This window comes from Argiope bruennichi, chromosome 11, assembly GCF_947563725.1.
Source record: "Argiope bruennichi chromosome 11, qqArgBrue1.1, whole genome shotgun sequence".
Taxonomy (NCBI): domain Eukaryota; kingdom Metazoa; phylum Arthropoda; class Arachnida; order Araneae; family Araneidae; genus Argiope; species Argiope bruennichi.
The window spans coordinates 1,872,470-1,896,110 of record NC_079161.1 but is presented as its reverse complement, the minus strand read 5'-3'; the positions used below and the strand labels follow the sequence as shown (position 1 = coordinate 1,896,110).

Genomic DNA, 23,641 nt, shown 5'->3' with positions numbered 1-23,641 from the left:
TTTTCTCACTATATATATATAATTGTTTCTTTATATTCCCAATTTTTGTTTATTGAGCTCAATTTCACTTTAAAAAACGATTTTTGATGTAATTTTAATAAATCGGAAGCTTTGTGGGATTTAAAGTAAGAATGATTCTTTTAGTTAGGAAAGAGACGGCTATTGGAACAGAGAGTAAGAATAACATAAGACTCAGACAAGTGTGTATTGTTTTTTCAGGTACAACTTTCAATCCTCTGTGAATTTCTATTTCTAAAATGCCCCCCCCCTTTTTTTTCTTATATATATATTCCTTTTTATTTTTTCACTGTCTCAATATATGCAAAATTCTTGTTTCTGGATTTTTCTATTGGATACACAGAAATTTTTATTCTATGTACCGAGACCACTTCTCTGTTGATAATGTTACATTCCATTAGAGCGATATTTAAATATTTATGATGCATTCAACACTCAAAGTCCGGGCGATAGTGAGCGAGCGAGAATAGGTGGACCGTTAATTTTTAAAGTAATTTTTCTTTCTTTTTCTTGAATACCGGATTTCTCTGAGCCTCGACTGAGACGTGAAAGTATTTCCGAGATGTTAGAGCGCTCGATGAACTCGGCGAAATATTCTTTTTGTGGAGTATAGAAATACATTGAATTTATTTATAAAAATGCCACAGTTTTAAAGAACTAAATTTTTATGTATATGCATTGTTACAGTGTATATTTGGACGTATTAAAAAATTTTCTTTTTACAATGATTTTGATGCTTCTTTTGTGACATGAATGCTTTCCTTTTGGCGGAAAAGGATACTGAACGCATTATTTTTGTTGATTATTAACATCTTGCTATTCAAAGTATATATTTTGAAAATATTATTTTTATGCTTTAGAACTATATAAAATCGCAAAGAAAAAATATTTTTTAAAATCCCTTTCATAATAAAATTTAAAGACTTATTAATTAATCTAGTAAGGTACAGGAAAATAATAGATAGCTCTTATTTCACTTTAAAAGTGTTTTGGTTGAAGCAAAATTGATAGCTTGTAAATTAAAAATAACAAAACTTGTGGTTATTAAAGTTTTTTTTTTTTTCGCTTTTGATTTCCACTTCCAAAATTAAAAGGCAGAATACTTTTTTAAGGTAATACAATTAGTGAAGACAATTCCACGGTTTCATATTTTTCCTCAATAAATCCATTTTTATTGACTTTTATTTCAGTAAAGCAAAAGTGCAATTTTTATTCTATTTAATAAATATAAAACCACCTAACTGCTCGATTTTTCAGGAAATAATTTATTTCTATTTGAAATAATTTGAATACATATAAAAAATTCAAACAAGAGATAAACTCTTCGAAATATTATCAAAATCCAAATGATGAAAAAGAAAGCATCCCCAAAGATAGTGAAGAATAAGAATTTTGTTATGAAATATTGAAAGTACTCTGGCGATTGGTGACCCTACAATTAGAATCATGAAAATGTATTGAGATTTTTGGGAAAATTGTAAATTCTTTAAGAGAATTCCTCAGACATTATTGAAATGAATAAAAATCCTATCAGTTTCAGCATTGCATTTCTTCAATTCAATAATTACACGAAACTAGCGGTCGACCCAAAACTTTCTCGCATACTCTCCAATAAAAGTGTTGTCCCAGACAATAAGTGTGTCCCTTAACTCGCCAATTAAGATGGCGGGCCAGATAAACAATTACTGTTAGCTAGTATGTTTGCTAAAATTATGAGATGCATTGATCACTATTATTCTATGCAAGGACACTTTTTTTTCCTAACTCTAATGGATCACTAATGCTGAATATCCTTTCAATTCTGAAATGAAGAAACTTTGCAAACCGGCTGCACCGATCTCTGATTTAGACAATAAAATTAAAACACGCGATGAATTCGGTATCTGAAAAAACATCCGCAGAATTTTTTTAAAAAAAGAGGAAGAAAAGAAAAAAAAAAAAAAACATCCTACTATTTCGCTAGCTGCGGGAACCTGAACTTGGTAGCTTCTCTAGCACATTGAGCATAAGGATTCTGAGAATGACAGAAACAGTACTGCATAATAATAATAATAATAATTAAAAAAAAAACGTCCGTTCCTAGTTCAGAAGCTACACGCGCATTTTTAGGCATTTTTCAAAAGAAATTTTAAGTAATTATTGCACATACTTCATTCCATTCATTTCTCATGTACAGAGAGGAGATGCATTAATTATAAAGAAATGACAAAGTATCAAGGGAACCGTTCATTCAAGAAAAGAATTTTAAAAGGTGCAAATAATTCATTACGTAATAGGGGGGAAAAATCCTTTACAGAATTGCCAGATTACAAAGAATTTATATTAACAATGCAAATGATTCCAAAAAGCCTGTGCAGACGTTTTTAATTAGAATAATAAGTTAATTTTAAATAAAATAGTATAATCCTAAAAATATGTTTTCAATTAACATAAAATAATTCAGTTAGAAGTGCTAAGAAATAACTATTATCTCTTCATAATTCATATTAAAAATAACACTAAAATATTTTATTAGCAATAATTTTTTTAATTATAATATACAATTAAATTCTTTAATCGATATTTATTTATCGATTATTTTTAATTTAGCATTTCTCATAAAATAGTTCATATACATATCAACAAGGGTAAAATATAGTAACACATAAGCATTAGGGTTGCTAGAAGATTACTTATTTGGTTTACCATTTTGGCGACAAATTGTGGATGCATTAAAGTAGAATTCAACCCGCCTTGCGTAGCATTGGAGTGCAGCAGTTACGAAATATTTACAATTGGCTTGAATTTAGCATTTTTGCTGAATCTATCGTTTGATCCTTGACGAGTTGCTTTAGCGATTAATCCCTGGTATAATATATACCGAAAGCCAAATTTGTATTTTAGAGAACTTTCTCCCAACCGACTGAAACAATTTTGGCACAGAACTACATTTGCAGCACAAAATCACATTCCAAATTTGATAAATTAGGGACATTGTATTTGCGTGATGTTTTGTTTACATGTTTCTGAAAGTTCTATATACCCATAGACAATCAACCCTTTGTTCGATTTGGCTCAAAATTTTATAGTTGTCTATACTGTGAATGTTAAATCTATGTTCCGAATTATATCCAGCTAGTTTTCTTCGTTTTTTAATTATCTTATTAACTTATACTGTAACAGACTTCCTTCCTCTGAACGGATTTTGTTCAAAATTTGATAGAAATGTAAAACTTTGGTGATAGACAGGTATACCAAATTTCATCTCTCTAACTCTAATAAGCATTCTTGAGTTATCTTTGTCAGAGACAGACAGGCAAATGCCAAAAATGTGTTTTTCTAAGAGGTCTAAAACGTGGCATTTCATCAAAACCTCGAGTTCCGATTTTTTTTTTTTTTTTTTTTTTTTTTTACTTATGAGAGAAATTGAAAAGGTTAAACTTGCGAGTTTAAAATTAGAACTATCATAAAAAAAGTTCGAACCGCTACTGTGGAATCCTCGCAACTTTATTTTCAAAATTGTCGAGAACTTTTTTAGTAGAAGCTTAAGCTAAGTCTGAAGTTGTCATGCGCACGCGTTAACAGCACCAGCCACATTACTCTCAAATATGTACTTTTCAGTGAATCATTCTCCATGACTTAAAGCCAACTTTTCAAAGAAATAGACACGATGTCAGAATTTTTGCATTTAATAAATTGTGAAACGCCCACAAATATTTTACTTATATATTTTTGCATTACTTATTTTGCATTTAAGAGCGCTTAAAATGGAAGAATCGTAAAAATATAATCCTCTAAAAACTGCCAACAAAAAATTTTCAAAATTGAACTTCTTGGTTTGGAAGTTGACCGATTTTCAAATGATATGCATTTGAACTACGTGTTTTAATTTAAAAGTTTTATCGTCACCGTTGTGCGTACCGTTGTGTAAAGCCGTTGTGCATACTTCGATTGTTCCACCTGCTCGCTGGGTTTCCCACTCATTATTTAAGTCAAGAAAAGGATTATCATCCACTTGCAAAAAGTTAATTCAATACTCGATTAAAGAAAATTGAGCTGTTTCTCTACAGAGCACAAGAAATATTTTTATTGCATTTTAAAATTCAAAATTTTACCTTTTCATGAATTTAACTTTCCGTTTCATCTCCTTCATTTTTGTCGTTTTAAATTTACTTTGGGGCCATCTTCTTCTTTGTGCGGTATTCTTCGGTCAAGCTTCTTCTCAAATTTTCGCATCGAGAAACACCACTCAAGATCGTTTTCGGATACTGTTTTGTATTGATTTTTCAAAATTGAAATCGATTCCGAAGTAAGGAAATTTATAGATACACTCTTGCTGGCAAAGGTGGAACTTTGAACTACTTTTTTTCCCTTTCTTTCAAACCTTTTTTTTTTTTTTTTTTAGTCTTTTTTTAATATTTCTGCTTTATTTTTATTTATTTTTTTTTTATTTTTTTTTTACTCGTTTCAGTTAAATAGGTTAAACAAACCACTGGCATTAAAATCATCTGCCATTTTTATCGGCTTCTTCTACGGAGTACCTTTATCTAATTCTGCGGTGCGCAAGCATAATATTTGTCTGAAATTAATAACTTCTAATGGCGAAACAACTGTTTGCAATATCTTGTTTAAAGTCGTTTTAAATGCGAGGTCATATCCATCCAAAGGTTAAAAATTTTAGCCAGTTGTGATCATTGAACGCAGCAGATTCAAAATCTTTTTGTTATCAACATAATTTTATTTCTTCAGCAAAAGCAGCGAATCTTTTAAATGCTGCTCTTCCGTTTATTGTGTGAAAGATAAGAAAACTAGATGTTTTCGTCATTGTTAGTGATGTAGTGGTCTTACGCGATCTAACTCATGGTTTTTAGCCAAGCTCATAACTATAGTTATCCACTTCAAAAAGATGTGTAAACAAGGTATTTCTTGATGAGTCACGCAATAAAAAGACGTGTGTGTATATATATATATTTTACGAAGACGCGGAACTTTCCGTTTCGCTTTTCTATGCTTAATGTTCCATCAGTTGCTACTGATATTGTTTTATTGAAGTTACTTTCAAGCAATTAGTGACAACAGATTCGTCTCGAGTTTGCCCAACAAGTGGCAAGTAACTCTTTCCGTCAGAGTAATGGGCATATAAATAAGCATGTAATCTCTTTTATATCGTTGTCAGGAATGGCATTAAATTCCGATTTGCGATCTGCCCGATGGAGGGAACAGAGTATAAAAGAAAATTGTCAAAATGTAGCAAAGATTTTTTTTCTTCGTAAAATATTATTCTGGTTGTATACTTCAAAAAATATAATGATTACCCCCATCACTTATAAAGTCAGTCTCAAATAGCGTAATTCTGTTTTCTTAGTTAAAACCATTTAAAATTAATTCAAGCTCAAAGAAAACACGAAAATGGGATCTAATGATTAAATTATAAATCCTTGAATTCAATTACATTAACATGTATTATTTATATGTCCCCTTGTAACCTTTCATTACACAACATTTTAGCATTTTTTTTTTTTTTTTTTTACTGCATTTATCACAAGAGTGAAAAATGTAAGAATGCGTTTGCTATATATTTAAGCGTGCTATAAGCAATAAATTTCGATTTACAAATAAATAAAGCAGCCCTCTACAGATATTTTATAGTATATTTCACATTGCAAAAAAATTAGTATATATATATATATATATATATATATATATATATATATATATATATATATATATATATATATATATATATATATATTACAAAATAGACGTAACTACAAATAGACAAATTTGTTGTGTTTTATTGGAAAATATGATACACCACTGAAACTAATAGTAGGTCTTAAAGATATTTATGCAGTTTTTTTTTATGTATTTTATCTTCTGTTACATGAAACAACTCTTTTTCCAAAAAACGTTTTTAATCTTATTCTATGCGTCTGGCACGTGTATAATTTTGAATTATTCGCAGTTTATTGAAACTCCTTTCACATGCACATACTGACACTGATAGAGTGCATGCAATTTTTTATCAGTCTATTCCTTTCGCAAAATGTGTCAGCAAATCGGAAAGTTGTAAAATCTGTTGTAATCGTCTTTTCAGCTTAGGCGCATCTTATTTCCTTGGAAAAATAAGCGCATCTTCATCAGATCTTTAAGTCTTGTGCAGCATTGCAATTTATCAAAAACGACGATGTCTTCAAAAATGTTGGTGACTGTGGTGCCAATGCCTGACAGCGTCCTGGAATCAGTTATCAATACATGTGCACAAAGCAAAACTAATAGTATCATTGGTAATAGAAGATTCTGATGTTGAATTTAAATTCGTAACCTGCTGACATCGACCACAGTTTTGCCTCTTAACTATTTTGGTGGAAATGAAATATCGGCAATTTTTCTGCATTAGTTTATGAAATCACGAAAAAATATCCAGGCTTTCAAGAAAAACTAAAGGGCCATCTGCAAATGGCTTCTATCGTTTCACCGTTTCTTAAGCGGCAACAAAATTTGAATTAGTCATGTTATTACTCGACTTTATTTTTGAAAATGTATTTTTACTTAAGTTCATTTCACGTTGAAGTTCTGCTTTTCTTCATCCTCCCGATCACTTTTTGCACGTGTTTCATGCTTATTTGAATGTTTGATTTTTTTTTCATTATAAAATTTTTTTTTATATGTGAGACACAGAGGGAATGCTCTAGAATCTTCAATTCCATTCACTTCTAAAGCATTATTTTATTTTATTTTTTAGCCACCATATTAAACACTCTGAAAAGTTGCAAACTCACCTCGTGTTAATACGCAGAAGAATCAAATAAAAAACAATCTTCTAGTTTTTCTCTCCTATTCTGGCATCTCTTTTATAACAACATAACTGCGGCTATGCGATAGCTACAACATAGTTTTATAGAAAAGACCGATCACAAAATGGCTTTCTCGCAGGAACAGTTCAGCGGAGGAGTGCATGAAAATGGGTCGTTTTCATGATGAAATTTTCGTATGAGATTTTGAACTCGTTGGATAAGATTGAGTGCGTTTTTCCTAATCACGATTTTGGGAATTGTTATCAATTTTATCTATTTGTTTGTTGCTATAAAAAACAATCTGAAGACAAATAAAATTAATAAAAATAATTTTCATGAATTATTGCTTTTTGTCTTTTTTTTTTTTACTTAAATTTTATATTTTATTTAGATTCACTTATTTTTATTTTACAACTTAAAAAAGCCACAATTATGAATTAAAATAGTCGCATTGTGTTGAATCTTTAAAAGAGAATTTTGAGAAGGTCGGGATAGAGATTTAACATTGCTTGAATGCAAACGTTATTGTAGGAGCATGTATATGGCGGGGGGGGGGGGGTTCTTTTGCAGAATAACAGTAGATTTTGATTTGTGAGATCTTATCAAAGTTTAGGATTTAAGAAAATAGCATTAAAGCGAAAGCTAACAATATATAAAAATCAATGTAACTTCCGTAAAATCGAACATAGAAACAAAATTCAAAAACGATTTAATAAAAAAGAAACTGTCCCAAAATATTAAATAAAAGATATTTCGCCTAAAATCGACTTTTCAACGAAGTCATCTACCTTGAACAATGTGTTCTAACGTTAATTGAATTTGCTATTTCAAAATTTGATTTTTTTAAAAATCTAATTTTGAGAAAAAGCAATGCTGATAGCAGAAAACAATGCATGCAATTGTATAATAATTTCAGGTTTTTCTGCAGTCCTTGATAATTCTAAAATATTATATCAGCCCGCGCAATCGAGTGCAGACATAAAAGGAATGAAATCAGAAAAGCTTTGTTGGCGATCCTTAAAATGCATGAGGTGACAAAATTAAATCAGAGCATACTATACTAACTAGGATGCTATGTTTTAGTTATTTATCCAGAGGCGCATAGATGCATGCGGATCTCTTAAAAAAATGTGAGTTCTTTTCTTCGCTGCCCCAGATGTGCTGCGAAAGGCTGGTTTGATGGATTCTAACCCAAGGCAGAATCCACAAGACATATTTTTCATTGCACGGTATTCTACTCCGGCCATTAAAGTATCCGGGCTTAATAAAGTACCACACAGTAAAAACTGTTACCTAGAACCATCAATGAATGATTTGATGTACATGGCATGAGAATTTGATTTAAAACAAAGTATTTACAGAAAATACAAACCTATGTAGTTAATGATAATAACTGTATCCGACTTCAAAAGAACTAGCTGCTTTGTGACTGTGAAAAAAGAAATATCAATAATAATAATAAATATAGTTATACTATGAAGAATACTAACCTAGTACATTTCTTAGCAGTATATGGCGATTTATAAAGCAGTATAAAATCATGATGTAAATTAGAACAATAATTGGATGCACAAATTATGGAAATTGAAACTTTTTGAAATAGATAACTACGTATATATAGTAAATTGAGAATTTGTGATGGTGTTCTTTCCTTGGCTGCTGAATGTGAGACACTTTGATGTCGAAGTTATTGGATGATTGCACATTGAAGTACAGAGCAGGAATATATCTTAGATGACGAATGAATTTAATTGTCCTCTGATTTTTTTTTTGTTGTTGTTGTTTGAAGCTATTGACGACTTCTTCCGTCCTGCAAGGCTTATTGTTGATTTCGTCAAATACTGAGAGCGTGCTTTCGATAGCACCTTGCCAATCCCAGCAGTGCTGAATTTAGGAAGGAAAAAAAAACATGTTTAATTTTTAAAAAATAGCATTTTCTCTAATGCAGTTAGTGGAATTAAAACATTAACTGAGATATTAAAGATTTTTCCTGCTATGTCTTATTTTCCTATGCCTCCTATTTCCTTGCTTCAATCGGGTTCTTTTGAATTGATCTTGGGTGGCGTAACAGCGGTCAGAGGTCCATTATTAAAACCAATCATCAGAAAAGGAGTAAAAGATAAAAGTCATAAGTGAGAAGTTTAATAAACAAATGGCAAACTCATTCAAAAAATTAAAAAAAAAAACTAGTTTCAAAATATGGCCAGTAGAGGCGCATTACCCTTGGAAATTCATAGTAAATATACAAAATATTTTGAGGCGTGATACAAACGATTTAAAATATTTACAGAGAACATGCAGCGGACAGTGCTGGACAAAAAACTTGAATTTCCATATCTCTCAACTTAAGCAATAAATCTCTTCCATATCTCAGGAGAAAATAACAAATAGCCAACGATTCTTTTCTTCAAATTTCAATGTCATTTATGAAGTCCTTTGTCTTATTGAAGCCTAGTCAAATTCCCTTCCAAGAAATTTACATAGAGCAGTAGCTTCGGAATCAGCGTATTGATTAAAGAATAAAAATTTAAAAATGCTTGAACTTATCAGGTCAATATTTGTAAAAATAAATTTTCCTTGAATAGTATAGATAACTTTTGTGTCACCTCAAAAAAAATGCTCCATCAGTGTACTATGGGTTTTAACGAGCAACAATGACTGTATTTACGAACTGCCACGTAAGAGAGTCTTTCTAAATTTTTTGGGATCAGGCACCCTTTAGCAAGTTTGGAGCGGGGAATTCGGACGATTCAAGTATCTTTCTCTAAAGTATCTGACCCGAATGTAAATAGCCATCGTGTTTAAAACGAGACATAACTGTAGTGAGGGCAAAACGCTGTGGCATATCCTCTGATGGTGCATTTGCTGAATGTCCTATACTGAATCATCCCAAAATTTCGCACTTTTCAAAGGAACGGATGTGCCTTTCATTTTTTAATCTAATATAAGAGGCGAGAGGACCCCAAGAGTGATGCAATCTCACGTGCAGGTTATTTATCTGTAATAACATTTTTTCCCCCTTGCATAACCATCTAAGAAAATGAGACTTAGTACAAAACAGAGTCGCGAAGCAAACTAACTAAATTAAAGCGGTTTATTAAAAAAAAAAAAGAAAAGAGAAAGGAATTTTGTCAGTGGGGTTTTTACGTGATACTTGAAAAGCACGGCCAACCTATTTTGGAATCGCCTGGACTTTCAGAAGAAAATAGGACATTATATCACAATTCTGCGTTATTTGACTTAGATTTATGGCCTATTTTAAAACTGCGAGAGGAATATTTTTTGGAACCCCCTTATAAAACGAGCCGCCATCCCTCTTTCGCCTCGACTATGTATTATTAGGAAGACGCTTGACCCTGATGAATTTAGAGTACGGCAAATCAGATCTGGAATCTACGACCTTCCGTTCTGACCGCGGTTCTTTAATGCGCATCCTTACACTCTCATGTAGCGTTGACGCTTGTCAAGTGAACTAGGTAGGCGCATATTGAAACGTTTCGTGAAGCGAAGGTATTCTGAAGAATTTTCATCCTTTTTTTCATGGAGGATGGGAGAGAATAAAAAAGCCACAAGAATCAATGAAGGGTCGTAAAAATAATCAATAGACGAATTGTCACACGAAGTTGTTGTGAGAGTGAGACATCTGCTATTGATCAGTGCATTCATAAGTTGCGACAAGGCGAATATTGAGAAGAAAGTAGCTTTTCGGAAAATGAGAAACACAGTGGACGCTCCAAGAGTTTTGGTTTCATTTTTTATCGCAGTATGGATAAGTTTTTTTTTAAAGTTACATTGCGAAAATATTTCTTGCATTCATTTATATGTATTTTTTAAAAGCCGGACAGTTCGTTTTAACTTAGAATTGATATCTAATGAAAGAAGATTTTCAACAAAATATGAAATAGATCTTATTTTGTTAATAGATGACCATCAAGGAAGGCGTAGCTGTTCGTAGGCTAATTGAAAACGCCAGCATATTGCAAGGAGCGCGTTTATTTTACGATGCACCGAGCTTTAGAAAGTCATCGCATAACTTTAATTAAATAACTTGATTCCTTTAGGTTTCTTGCAGCGGTCTTCAAACTATTTAGAAAATGCTGATAATAAACTAAATTAGTACTATTGATATGATGTACGAATAGCTAGATTGTCATCGAAGGCGGCTAGGGCTTTTCTTATGTTATAAATTAAAATGAGTGCTTTTCTATCAATTAAATAATGCAAAATTCCATAATAAATTACAAAAAGATTAATAAAAATATTAAATATATTATAGTATTTCTGAATTAATTGCATATATAGAATAGAAAAAAAAAATTTTTTTATAATCTTACTGTTAAAATTATTCCCGTGGGCAATCAAGAATGCTGCTTGAAAAAGTTCACGAAATCATGAGACGTTATTCAGAGAGCAGTTCTCAATTATTTTACGTGGTAGGCTCTTTCGTTGTGAACTTCATTTTTTTCTCGTCTAAGATGGCCCAGAAACAATCCACCGCCAAACACGCGACGAATGGAGGACTGCCCTCCGAAACCTTGCGTTCTGCTCTGCCACGTGACGGCAGTGCACATGAAGAGGTCTCTCTTTTCCACAAAACCGATCTATAAAATATCAGTATCTTAATTATTTATTCTAATTTAAGGTTTTATTTTACTGAATTTAAAATTGAAAAAATTTGTAAAAAGAAACTCTTTAATGGAATCATTTTTGTATTCTAGATTTGTTTACTTATGTACTTTCTAATGTACTAATGTTCGAAGATCCCATCCTCGTCGCCAACTCTTTTGTCATGTATGCCAGGTAGACCGAGAGACGATACGATTCGTTTCACATACACGCAAAGAATATTTATTAGTATTAAGATGCACAGGCACGAACGAGCATAACAACAACTACACCGAACAAGTACAATACGAAGAACTACGAAACTCAAAAAGGTACAAACAACACGCGCGCGTCACACAGCCTGGAAGGTTTTTTCTAATCTGGCTGTTGTCAGATACATAACAGTTCCTTTCTCTAATCTGGCTGTTGCCAGATACATAACAGTTCCTCCCCGACAAAATATAGAGTCACAGGTGGAGTCTCTCTAGAGGTCTCCTGATTCGGTTTGAGCGTCGGAGTGGCACATCAGTTTTCGTCTTTCCGGAAGCGTCTGGTACAGGGCTAGGTGGCATATCATCACTTGGAGTGGCAGATACAGGTACATCCTTAGGTTCAGGGGAAACTTCAGGTACAGGTGCAGGCGGTTCCGATTCAGCAACATCATCGGATACTGGCTCATCTGGAAAATTCAATTCTTTATCGTAAATTGGAATTTCAGTAGCAGCTTGGGATAATTCAATCGACTTCCCACATTTCCTTATTTGATCTACGTGTCTCTTCCAAATTTCAGTTCCAACTTGTATGCTATAACTCAAAGTTCCATCTCGGTTTATAATTGTTCCAATTTTCCATTTGTTAGGTCCGGAATAATTTCTTACGGCTACTTTCTCCCCTTCCTGAAACTCACGCAAGATAGATTCTGTGCCAAGTCTCGAACTCTGTTTCTGAACAACTTTGTCTCTCAAATTTGGTTTAAAAAGATCAAGCCTAGTGCGAATACATCTCTTCAAAAACAAGGCACTCGGAGTTTCTCCCGTGAGAGAATGTGGAGTTATTCTATACTGTAATAAAAATCTTTGTAATTTCACATTTAGATCTCCAGAATCACCTCTACTCGATTTCAACGAAGCTTTGAACAACTGCACTATTCTTTCTGCCTGTCCGTTCGTAGCAGGATGGTAAGGTGCTGAAGTTATATGTTTAATATTATGCAGTTTCAAAAAATGTCGAAATTCGTAACTAGTAAAACTTGCGCCGTTATCACTAACCAAAGTTAAGGGAATTCCATAATGAGCAAAAAGGATACGAAGATGATGAATTGTAAAACTAGCTGTAATATTTTTCATCGGAATGACTTCTATCCACTTCGAATATGCATCAGAGACTACAAAAAACATTTTCCCCATAAAAGGACCAGCGTAGTCAACGTGTATCCTTTGCCAAGGTCCATTTGGCCATTCCCACGGATGTCGATTTATCCTTGCTGGTTCGTTCCTCGTTGCGATACAAGCTGAACAGTTCTGAACAAAATTGGCTATACTGGCATCAATACCTTGCCAATAGCAATAGCTTCTAGCTAAGGCCTTCATTTTGACAATTCCAGGATGTCCAACATGAAGTTCTTCCAAAACTTGATTCTGGTACTTTTCAGGAATGCGTACTCTATGACCATACATTATGCAACCATTTTGCAATGAAAATTCAGATTCTCTACTTTTCCAAGGCACAGGTAATTCAGTTCCAGATTTTAAACTTTCATACAGTTCGAACAATTTCCTATCATTTTTAGTAGCTCTAGCTATGTCAGTTGCTGTAACAGGCATTAATTCAACTTGCGAAATATTTGTCACGTCTGCTTCAGTCAAGTACTCACAGTCCTTGTCAACTGCTAGTGGTAACCGTGAAAGTGCATCGGCATTGCCATGATTCTTTGTGTTTCGATACTTGATTGTATAACTGAATGCCTGGAGAAAAAGTGCATAATGAACCATTCGTGTTGCTGATAGACATGGTAAACTACGATTAGGTGCGAAAATTGATACTAGGGGGTTTATGATCGGTTACGAGATCAAAATGTCGACCAAATAAATATTGATAAAATCTCTTTACTCCCCATACGATACTCAATGCTTCCTTGTCTATCTGCGAATAATTACGTTCCGTTTTAGTCAATGACCTTAATGCAAACATGGCTGGTTTTTCCGAACCATCTGGCATAATGTGACTTAAAACTGCTTCTATTCCAACTGGTGATGCATCAGTTTGTAATACAAGAGGCAACTTAGGATCATAATGGCATAAAATTCGGTCTGAAGCAATTTCTTGTTTCAATGCCTTGAAAGCTTTTTCACATTCTGCAGTCCACAAAAATGTAGTACCTTTCTGCAGTAAATTATTGAAAGGAGAGACACGAGTAGATAAGTTGGGAATAAATTTTCCGTAGTAATTGACTAAACCCAAAAAACTTTTTAAATCAGATACAGTTTTTTGGAACTGGTACCTTCGTAATTGCATCGATTTTTTCTTGTGTTTTGTGGAGGCCGAATTTATCAATTGTATGACCACAGATTTCTTAAAAAATTCACTTTTCCGCTTATTTACTCTGAGACCATATTCTTCTAGTCTCTGTAGTACTAATTCTAACCTTTCAAAATGCTCTTGATCATTTCTCCCCGTTACGGTAATATCGTCTAAAAATACGTGTACCCCCGCGATGCCTGATAAAACTTGTTCAATGGCTCTCTGCCACACTGCCGGAGCTAAGGCTATACCATAATTCATTCTCTTATAACGGAACAAACCCTTGTGAGTATTGATCGTCAATAGATGTCGATCCTGCTCATCAACTAACATTTGAAGGTATGCCTCAGATAAGTCGATTTTAGTAAAGAACTCCCCTCCTGACAGTTCAGCAAAAATGTCCTCGATACGGGGTAAAGGATACTGCTCAATTTTTAGTCCCGGGTTGATAGTCACCTTATAATCACCACAGATTCGTAGGTTCCCATTCTGTTTGATAACAGGAACAATTTGTGTAGCCCACTCACTATATGTCACCGGCTCAATGATGTCTTCTGCAACTAACCTCTTAAGTTCAGTTTCTATTCTTTCTTTTAAAGCAAATGGTACTGGTCGAGGTTTAAAAAATACCGGTTTGTAATTAGGTTTCATTTGAAGACGGCAACAAAACTTTTCCAGTTTCCCGATACCCGGAGAAAAAATGCTCATACTTTTGAAGCAAGATATTTAATTTATTGGTTCGAGAATTACAATTTCCAACCCGAACTGCTTTAATTGAGCTCCAGTCTAATTGGAAATTTCTCAACCATTCACGACCAAAAACTGCGTTTACTTTTGCATGTACCAAATAAATAGTTTCTGTATTAATTTGATCTTTGTATCGAATTTGCACCACTGCTTGGCCAGCTGATGTTATCATAGAATTATCGAAATTCCTAAGCAATAATTTGGTAGGCTTAATGGCTACATCCGGACAAAGTTTCTTAAATTCATTCACATTCATACAACTAATAGCAGCTCCAGTATCTAATTCAAATAAACACTTATTCCCTTCAACAAAAATTTCTAATAAAATCTTATCCCTTGCATGTCGTGGTGATTTAACGCTATTAACTAGTACAGTTTCAGAACAAGATTATATTTGTTTAACTGCTTCATTACGTTTTGAGCGGCAGACTTTTGCCAAATGCCCGTTCTTTAAGCAATTCCTACACTGAGTGTTCTTGTACTTACATTCGTGAGCTAAATGTTGAGTACTATCACATCTGTAACATTTCCGAGATTTATCAAACTTCTTTGTAAGTTCAGATTTCTTAAATTTAGAAAAATCTTTTTTGATAGTTTTATCTTGCGAGCTATGTAATTTTTTATCGATACCATTTGATTCTGAATTTCACACACATCTCTCTGAGCAGATTCCATTGCGAATGCAATGCTCTTAGCTTTTTCGTATGTTAACTTATCCTCTGCTAACAGCTTTTTCTGTATATTTTCGTTTTTGAGACCCATCACCAATTTATCACGAAGCATCGTACTTAAATTGTTCCCAAAGTTACAGTGTATCGACAGTTTTTGTAATTCGGCACAATAATTTGCAATGGACTCGCCTTCAAATTGCTTCCTCTTGTAGAACCGAAACCGTTCTGTCATCTCCAGTGGTTTAGGATTCAAATGTTCCGAAAGTAATGTTACGATATCTTGATAAGTCAATTCAGAAGGAATGTTCGGAGTGGCCAGATTCTTTAACAATTTATACGTTGTTGCTCCCATAAGGCTTAAAATAACAGGGACTTTCATTTTATCTTCGATCCCATTAACAACGAAGTAAGATTCTAAACGTTCCACATAACTGGACCAGTCTTCCACAGACGCATCATAAGATTCAAAACTAATGTTCGAAGATCCCATCCTCGTCGCCAACTCTTTTGTCATGTATGCCAGGTAGACCGAGAGACGATACGATTCGTTTTACATACACGCAAAGAATATTTGTTAGTATTAAGATGCACAGGCACGAACGAGCATAACAACAACTACACCGAACAAGTACAATACGAAGAACTACGGAGCTCAAAAAGGTACAAACACGCGCGCGTCACACAACCTGGAAGGTTTTTTCTAATCTGGCTGTTGCCAGATACATAACAGTTCCTTTCTCTAATCTGGCTGTTGCCAGATATATATTCGGGAAATGCAATGAAGTGGCGATATAACTTTTTTTTAAATATCACTACTGCTATTAAAAAATTGAAGATATGCAATAAAAGTGCTTTGTTAAGATTTTTAAACGAATCTTGCGTAAAAAACATTTTTAATAACTTAGTTTCACTGTTGGTGAAAAATATTTAGCAATTATTGGTGACATTTCATGTTTCTATTTGTGTATAGTTGGATACTTACTTAATTAGCCAACGTAATGCATTTCATCCTATATTGTTCTGTAATAAAAAATATTGCGTCATGTTGTTCTCATTTTTTTACCACTAAAGATGCTTAAAATGTGCCTATAAAGTATTTATCTTTAAGTTAAAATTTGCACTCTGTAGAGTATATCTCACCCTTCGCCTTCTCGCTTGTTTTCAAAGAGCGCTCGTCAAAATGGTGCACCGAAAATCCACTATTAGTACAGACCTGCTTCGGATTGAAAATGGATTAGTTTACTGGCGGGGTCAGCAACGTCCAACTTTGAGTCATTTCAACATTTTTTTTTTTTTTTTTATTCTCTCTCTCTTGAATCAAATTGTAAGATAACCACCGCTTGAAGGCACTTTGTTTCTTCTAAGTAATAATGCCGACGTTTCAGCATTCATTTCTTCAGGCTAGCAGTAGAGGTTCACCAATGGGGCGGCAAGACAAGGGGACAGCAACAGGCTCTTTAATTTAGCTATGAAATAAATCCTAGAAGTGAATGTTGCAATAATTAAAACTAATTATTAATAAACTCAGTAAAATGTTTCATTCTCTTAAGTTTATTTTCTTTTTTATTCAGATTCTGCCTTAATTTGTCTCTCATCGGTAAAAATTTGCTAGGATATTTGTAAAAAACTGTTCTTTTACTGACAATCAAAAGATGATCAAAATTTAAGTCTATTTTTATGAGATTTAATTGCGCTGAGATCTCATCCTAGAAAGAAAAAATATTTAAATTTCATTCTAGATTTTAGTATATAGATCTGTAAACATCATTACGGATTTAATATACAGATCAAGAAATTCGTCGTAGCCTGAGTATGGAAATATTTAATCTGACATGAATAAGGAATAAATTTTTAACTGAATTTGATTAGAATTTAACAAAATTCTTCATCTTCTGTGTCTTTTTTCAATACCTGTAAAATATATCAGTTGCATCAAAAATGAATTAATTAAGCAGTGTTGCAGTAATTTATAAATGCCTCATATTGGACACATGCAAAATAATAATACAGTGAAATGAGTGATTCTAAAAATTCATTTAAAGTTTTCTTGATTAGTTAATTTTTTTTAACAGTGCTTCAACAGTATGTTATTGCACGAAAAGAATAAATGGACATTGTCAACGTAAGAAAAAAAATCGTATGTTTATTCTTATAAATCTCTTCCCATTCGGAAAGAAAGAAAAAAATTTATCTTCCATCGTCTTCAAGTCAGAAGCTTTTCATGAAATAATATCCCATGAATTCTTCATTCCCACTTCTAAGGCCGTAGCTCTCCGTTGTTGTTTGGAATGCTTAATATTCGTGTTTTTTAAGCTATGCATTCTTTACAAAAAACGCTTTCAACTTTATATCGATTTCGTCGGAATGACAAATCATGCGAAACAAAAGAAGATATGCTCCTATAATGGAGGCTATATAAAATGAGTGTGAGAACTAAATTCGAACGGTTTTCTGAAAAAAAAAAAAAAAAAAAAAAAAAAAACTTCTCAGAAATATAGAGTGAGTAATAAAACATGTTCGTTATTTTCACTCCAAATCGATTTTTTACTTCGATCGATTTGTCACCTACTTGAAAGAATTTTTAAATAAGGATTACAACAACGATCAAGAATCCAGATGTTTTGCGATTCTGTGTTCGGATAAGAAAAACATAAAGTGCGGAAAACATATGATGATACTGTTTTTAAAAAAACCGGGGAAAGTATTTTGTAAACATACATATAGATTTATTCTTTTATGTATTACTTAATAAATATGAAAAATGCACTTGCGAAAAATGAACTGCTTAAGTATTATATTCTCAGTGTATTTTTTTCTATGTGCATATTTACGACTTAAAAAATATTGAATTTTATTTTAAAACAATTGGAATTTCAACTTCCCAATCTTCATTTTTAGGCACGGGTTCTTATTGTTTCTTGTACTTTTTTTCCCTTTCAGAGCTATGCTTCAATTTTTCTAATAAGGCCATCGATAGGTGATCAAAATTGTGGGGGAAAATTTTTTTTCGTAAATCTTGATAATATCTTAGCTCAAAGATGAAGAATAGTGGGCAAAAATGCGATACCATATTAACTTGCCACCTTGGGGATTATTTTGCCATATATAGTGCAAATTATAAGCTGAATGAATGATATTTGAATCAGATGTCTGAAAATATATGAACTTTAGATCATCTTAGTGGGCCAATTTCTTTGTTGGCCAATCGATAAAATGCAACATGTCACTTTGTCGGCTATTTTTCCAAATATCGGTCATTCTGTCAACTGAAACCATTACTTAGATATTCTGATTGCTTATAAGAGTTTAAGATAGTTCTTAAATTATCACATTCGTTAATGCCCAGTTCTCCACAATGATCCCGAAACAGAGTTTTGCCAACGAAATTCTCAACTTCAAACCAACAGGAGCACCTTTCTAACGCTGCATCTGATGTCACGTACAACGGAAACTGACTTTTAGCTTCGCAACGTTTCGAATGAGAAGCCGAGTGCAACAATAAATCAGCACCGATCGAAAAGCAACAGCGTTCAAGATGCACGAGAACTTCACGGCTCGATGAAGAAGCGAATTTATAGATTGTCAAGTTCGGAAAATAAACTTTTAGAACAGTGAGTTCAACACTTCAATCGAAGGTCCTCGATTGTTCTTGTTTGGCGAATCTCTTAATTCATTGGTTAATTCACTTCTGGAATACACTGTTCCTCTTTCAAGGAGAAAAAGGAAGTGACGTCGCAGCAGCGACAACTGCAATTACTTTAAACCTAAGAGAGTCGCGCCGTGAGTAATGATTCCCCTAAATCATTTTTTAAAGTAAAATCTTACACACAGAGTTTGGCTGAAATCTGAATACCTACGGTTTAAATCTAAACAGTGTTCAAACGTATGAAGGATTTTTAAATACATCTCAATCCTGTCGTACATCAAGACTGGTTTACGGAGTTTAGGTGCAACTGATGAGCCATCAAGATTCCTCTCCCAAAGAGTCTTCTCCCATTATTCTAAGTTCACCAGAATATTAATCAGGTTTGTAACGAATTACAGTTTTTATAGAAATGTGTAAACATTGTTTTGTTAAATAAACTATGAAAAGCGCAAGTACAGCGATAAATTGCTTCTCCTCCTTTCCGGTCTGAGCTCATTTGGAATAAAGTTTTGTTTGTATTCCGATACCAGCAATTCCATGTTCAGAAGGGTTCTTCAACGAATGAAAAGGCAACCGTATTGTCCGTGTTAAATGCAATTAATTTGTTCCATCCTCTGGTAATGGCTTCCAGGACCACTCAAGCTAGATTACTGGAAGAAAGACAGCTGGCCATTGCTGATATAGGTATATAAAGGTCATAAACTTCCAATAGAAATAAAAAACTAACAAAATCGTTTCAGAACTCTCTCGAGATTTTTTACTATTGAGAATATGCAGTTGAAAAGGTATCTGAGAATCCTCTTGGAGCTGGGGGAAAACAAGTCAATAAAGCGAGCATTCATAACACAATCTAGAGGTCTTAAGCTTCCATATGAAATAACAATTAATAAAATCAGAACTATAGTTCGAGATGGAAGATTGATTCCTTGATTTTCTTCATTTATTGACGGATAAAGTTAATAAAATTGGTTCAGCTGTTGGCGCTAATGATTTTATGAAAGCTTATTTTACAATATTTTTCTAAAATGAAGATACGATAAGTAGTCAACCAATGATCTATGAATCATGGCTGGTCCAATTTTGCCCAAACTGACGAAAGTGGACTGATGATTAGACTTGAAGAATTACTTCTTTAATTTTCCTTTTTATTTTACAGTCATATAGGTAAAATTGGTCCAATTAATAAGGCTGGGGGCTCTACCAAAGTTTTATTTTTAGGCATCTATCAAAACTTTAAGGCAAAGAAGAGACCATTGATAAACTTTCTATGGGCCATGGACTTTCACATAAAATTGTAATTTTCCAAATCCCTTCTATATAAGAACTCAGTCACGATTTTCCACCTTAAAGAATGAACAGTGAAATAGTGCTTTTGAAATTTCTCACCAAACTAGACTACGATGGAGACTATTGCTAATGTATCTAGGGGATATAAGCTTCCACATTAAACAGATTGGAAAAATCGATCTAATGGATGGGTCTGTTGAACTTTTCTTTATTATTTTATATATTTGAATGTACAAGGTAGTTAAAAATTATGAATCGAATTTTCAAACCTTCCTAATGAGGTGTTTTTTGCCCGGCTGGAAGTTGGAAAGCTCCAGCAAGATATAATAGTGAAGAAGTTTCAAAATGACAAACATTGCAGTAACAGTTCAACGAAGAAGTTGGCGAGTGTTTCAAACTGAACGGACATTCTGCGTTTCCCAGAGACGAGATTCGCATTCACACGACGCAACAAGCAGACACTGATTATAATGTTGGTGGTAGCTCATGCGCTGTAGTCGTAGCTAGCCTTAATTCTGCTGTTGTTAGTTATGACATAGACAAACCCACTGACGATTTAAGCCGAGTTTGCGCAATAGTTTCTGAGGGTAAAGGCTCCTGAGCACACTCGCTTGCACATCCCCTTTTTACAGAGAGGGAAGGGTCTTTCACATACCTCACAGATAGACCAAAGGATAAAGAACAACCATGCCCGAACCAGGATTCGAACCCGGGACGCCCAGATCAAGGGGAAAGCCCTAGGCCAGGACGCCGGCAGTCTTAATTTCAATTCAAAAAAGAACTTGGAAGTAATTTTTTGATTGAATGCTCTACATATGAAAATCTATACAATTACGATTGATTAATTAAAGAAATTTTAAAAGTGTAAGTTTAAAATGCATGACATATAAGTTATGTGTAGAAAAATATAATTCAATGTTTTTTTAAATTATTTTTTATTTGTCATTAATTTAAATCTTTCATATTTTTGTTTATTTTCAAAATTGAAGCTCGTCATATGCAAAGAAAAATCATTCTTTTTTAATATCTCTGACACTGCATTTTGGACAGTACCCTTCACAAACTGTATAAATTAAACGAGTACACTTCATTTCTGCGCGTGCTGAGCAGGAAATCGGTGCTGAAGCAAAAGTTTAATTCTTTCTGAATTTTGAACAGAAGCACGCCGCTTTCCGCGTCCACTTGTCCTGAAGATAAAAAGAAATGGATAAAACGAACGAAACGAAACGATAAAAAGAAAAGTGCATTAGATTACTGAGTGTTAAACTTTCAAAATTCGTGATCGGGAAAAAGTTGGATAAGCTGCAGCGATCGCATTAGTACTGAGAATAAACCAGCCTTCTTCTTCTTTTTTTTTCTTCTTTCTCGTCAGATGCTTCTGGAGCGACGATGACGATTCTGCTTCTCCTGCTCAACTTGCAGCTGGTCTTGGGAGGAGCGAAAGAGTTCCCCAACCCGCAAACTGAATGGCGCATGTGCGGAATGCCCAGGCCAGCCTTCGTCTGCGACCCGCACTTCATCCTGTCCAGAGGGGATGGTGAGTTCTTTCTTGCGGTATAAAAATTTGCTTACGACGAAGCGTATTTTCATTTATGACCCGTGGAAACTTTTAATCCAGCAGTTGTTCGTTTCAGTCTCCATCAATGCATAATACAGGAAGAGAAGGGCATCATCCGGAAATGGCAGAAAGCACTTGTCAGTCGCAGTCTCCATTTTTATAGAATACCTTAAAATACGGCAATCTCTATATCTTGTATCTCTTATGTATCTCAAAAATTTGATATCTCAACAAAGAAGCAAAAATCCTCTTTGAAATGCGTTAAATACATTCTAAAAACTGAGATCTTTATGACTTGTAATTGTGGGAGAAAAAGGTTTGCATCATATCTAATACAACTGTAATAGATATGATGACTATTACAGTGACTACAACTGTAAATATGATGCAACGAGTGAGACAAAATAATGGCAATTATGAATGTAATTTTAATCTTCCTTGTGCTTGTGTAGCATTTGAGTGACAATGGTTTCATGCCAGCTATTGAAAGCCTCTTTTTGTCTTCTCCAAAAGTGGGACTTGTTAGCTATGTATGGCCATGGTGTATCTTTTCCATCAATACATTAATTATCTGTCAGCGCATTGACACTACCACAAAAATAACCACCAGAAGTGCGCAAAGGGCACTATTTCCGCTATTTTTTTTTTAAGTTCGTTCAGTTTTACAAAAGTGCACGCTTCAGGCCGCTAAGGACAGAATGGACCATCATCAAAAAATAATTTAGGATTAGACCGAACAACACCTGTTTAGGATAGTTAGCAGGAAAGATGGGCAAATGGGAAAGTTCTTCTCAATCTGAGAAAGGCATCTTAGTAAAAGTTGATAATTAAAATCTCGTGTCTGGTTTACACGCAAATAAGGCAGTTTAATCTTGTAGAGGTATCACTCGTTTGCGCTTTTCAACTTACCATTCTTTACATTTTCGAATTTCGCATACTGTTAATGAGATTAATAATAATTTTTTAATTAAATTCTTAATTTTATAATTAAACTTTATTTAATTTTATAATTGTAGATTGTATCGATAATTCAACTTATTAGAAACTACATAATTGTGTATCTTAGAATAAATATCAACGAAAGAATTTATTCTGGTTGATATGTATTTAGAATTAGTGATTGCAATACCGGACCAAAATTTCAATACCGGTATTCGGTATTTTTTAGATCTTAATACCGGGATACCGGTTTTAATACCGGTATTAGAAATTTTAGAAAAAGAAAGAAAACACAGGTGTTTCTTTGATTTATTTGCCAGTTTTATTAGAGAGTGTAAATATCACAAAAAATAATTTGTAACTTATAAATTATAATAGTATATAAAGAATCACAAAAAAGTAAAGGAACATCTTATTTATTTCAATCACAAAACAAGTGTAAATATCACTATTCAGTCTGTGGTACTATGACAAATTTTTGAAATGTGATCTTAAAAAATATAATGCATCCATTGTACTGTCATTAAGCCTAAAAAGTTTTGTGTAAAAATTACCAGCTGTCGAAAACGCTCTTTCGGCATCTATGCTAGTTAGTGGTACTGTTAGCAATGCGCGATATACTTTTTGTAAGTATTTACCTCTAAATCCCTCATCTTCAAATAAATCAATTTCTCGTCGGATGGTTTTGGATATATCTGATTTCTGTATTGTATTTTGGTTCGTTGAAATTTTTTTATTCATCGCAAATTCTAATTTTTGTTCAAGAGACAATTCCTTTTCACTATCGACATTAGTGTCATCATAATCTTCGATAACTGAACCGGGAGATAGGTTTGTGGGTAAAAAATTTTTAGAAAATTTACTCTAAACTTAA

The 23,641-nt window shown here is 33.5% G+C and overlaps 3 protein-coding genes across 5 annotated transcripts in view; 1 reads left to right on the top strand and 2 right to left on the bottom strand.

Moving 5' to 3' along the window:
* The window catches only part of LOC129957342 (uncharacterized), a 53,333-nt gene that overhangs the window by 1,231 nt on the left and 28,461 nt on the right, over positions 1-23,641 (top strand). For all 3 annotated transcript variants that reach the window (XM_056069619.1, XM_056069620.1, XM_056069618.1), the window contains exon 2: positions 21,643-21,807. In XM_056069619.1, coding sequence (XP_055925594.1) covers positions 21,660-21,807 — 148 coding nt within the window. In that variant the 5' untranslated portion in view covers positions 21,643-21,659. The remainder of the gene's footprint in view (positions 1-21,642; positions 21,808-23,641) is intronic.
* LOC129957268 (uncharacterized protein K02A2.6-like) lies at positions 11,867-13,390 on the bottom strand. The gene has a single exon (XM_056069523.1). It carries the CDS (start codon positions 13,388-13,390, stop codon positions 11,867-11,869), a length of 1,524 nt encoding a protein of 507 aa, XP_055925498.1.
* On the bottom strand, positions 15,162-15,851 carry LOC129957267 (uncharacterized). The gene has a single exon (XM_056069521.1). It carries the CDS (start codon positions 15,849-15,851, stop codon positions 15,162-15,164), a length of 690 nt encoding a protein of 229 aa, XP_055925496.1.

Excerpts from the sequence above, each read along its gene's own strand:
- LOC129957268 (XM_056069523.1), bottom strand. The coding sequence starts at position 13,390 with ATGGTTCATTATGCACTTTTTCTCCAGGCATTCAGTTATACAATCAAG.
- LOC129957267 (XM_056069521.1), bottom strand. The coding sequence starts at position 15,851 with ATGACAAAAGAGTTGGCGACGAGGATGGGATCTTCGAACATTAGTTTT.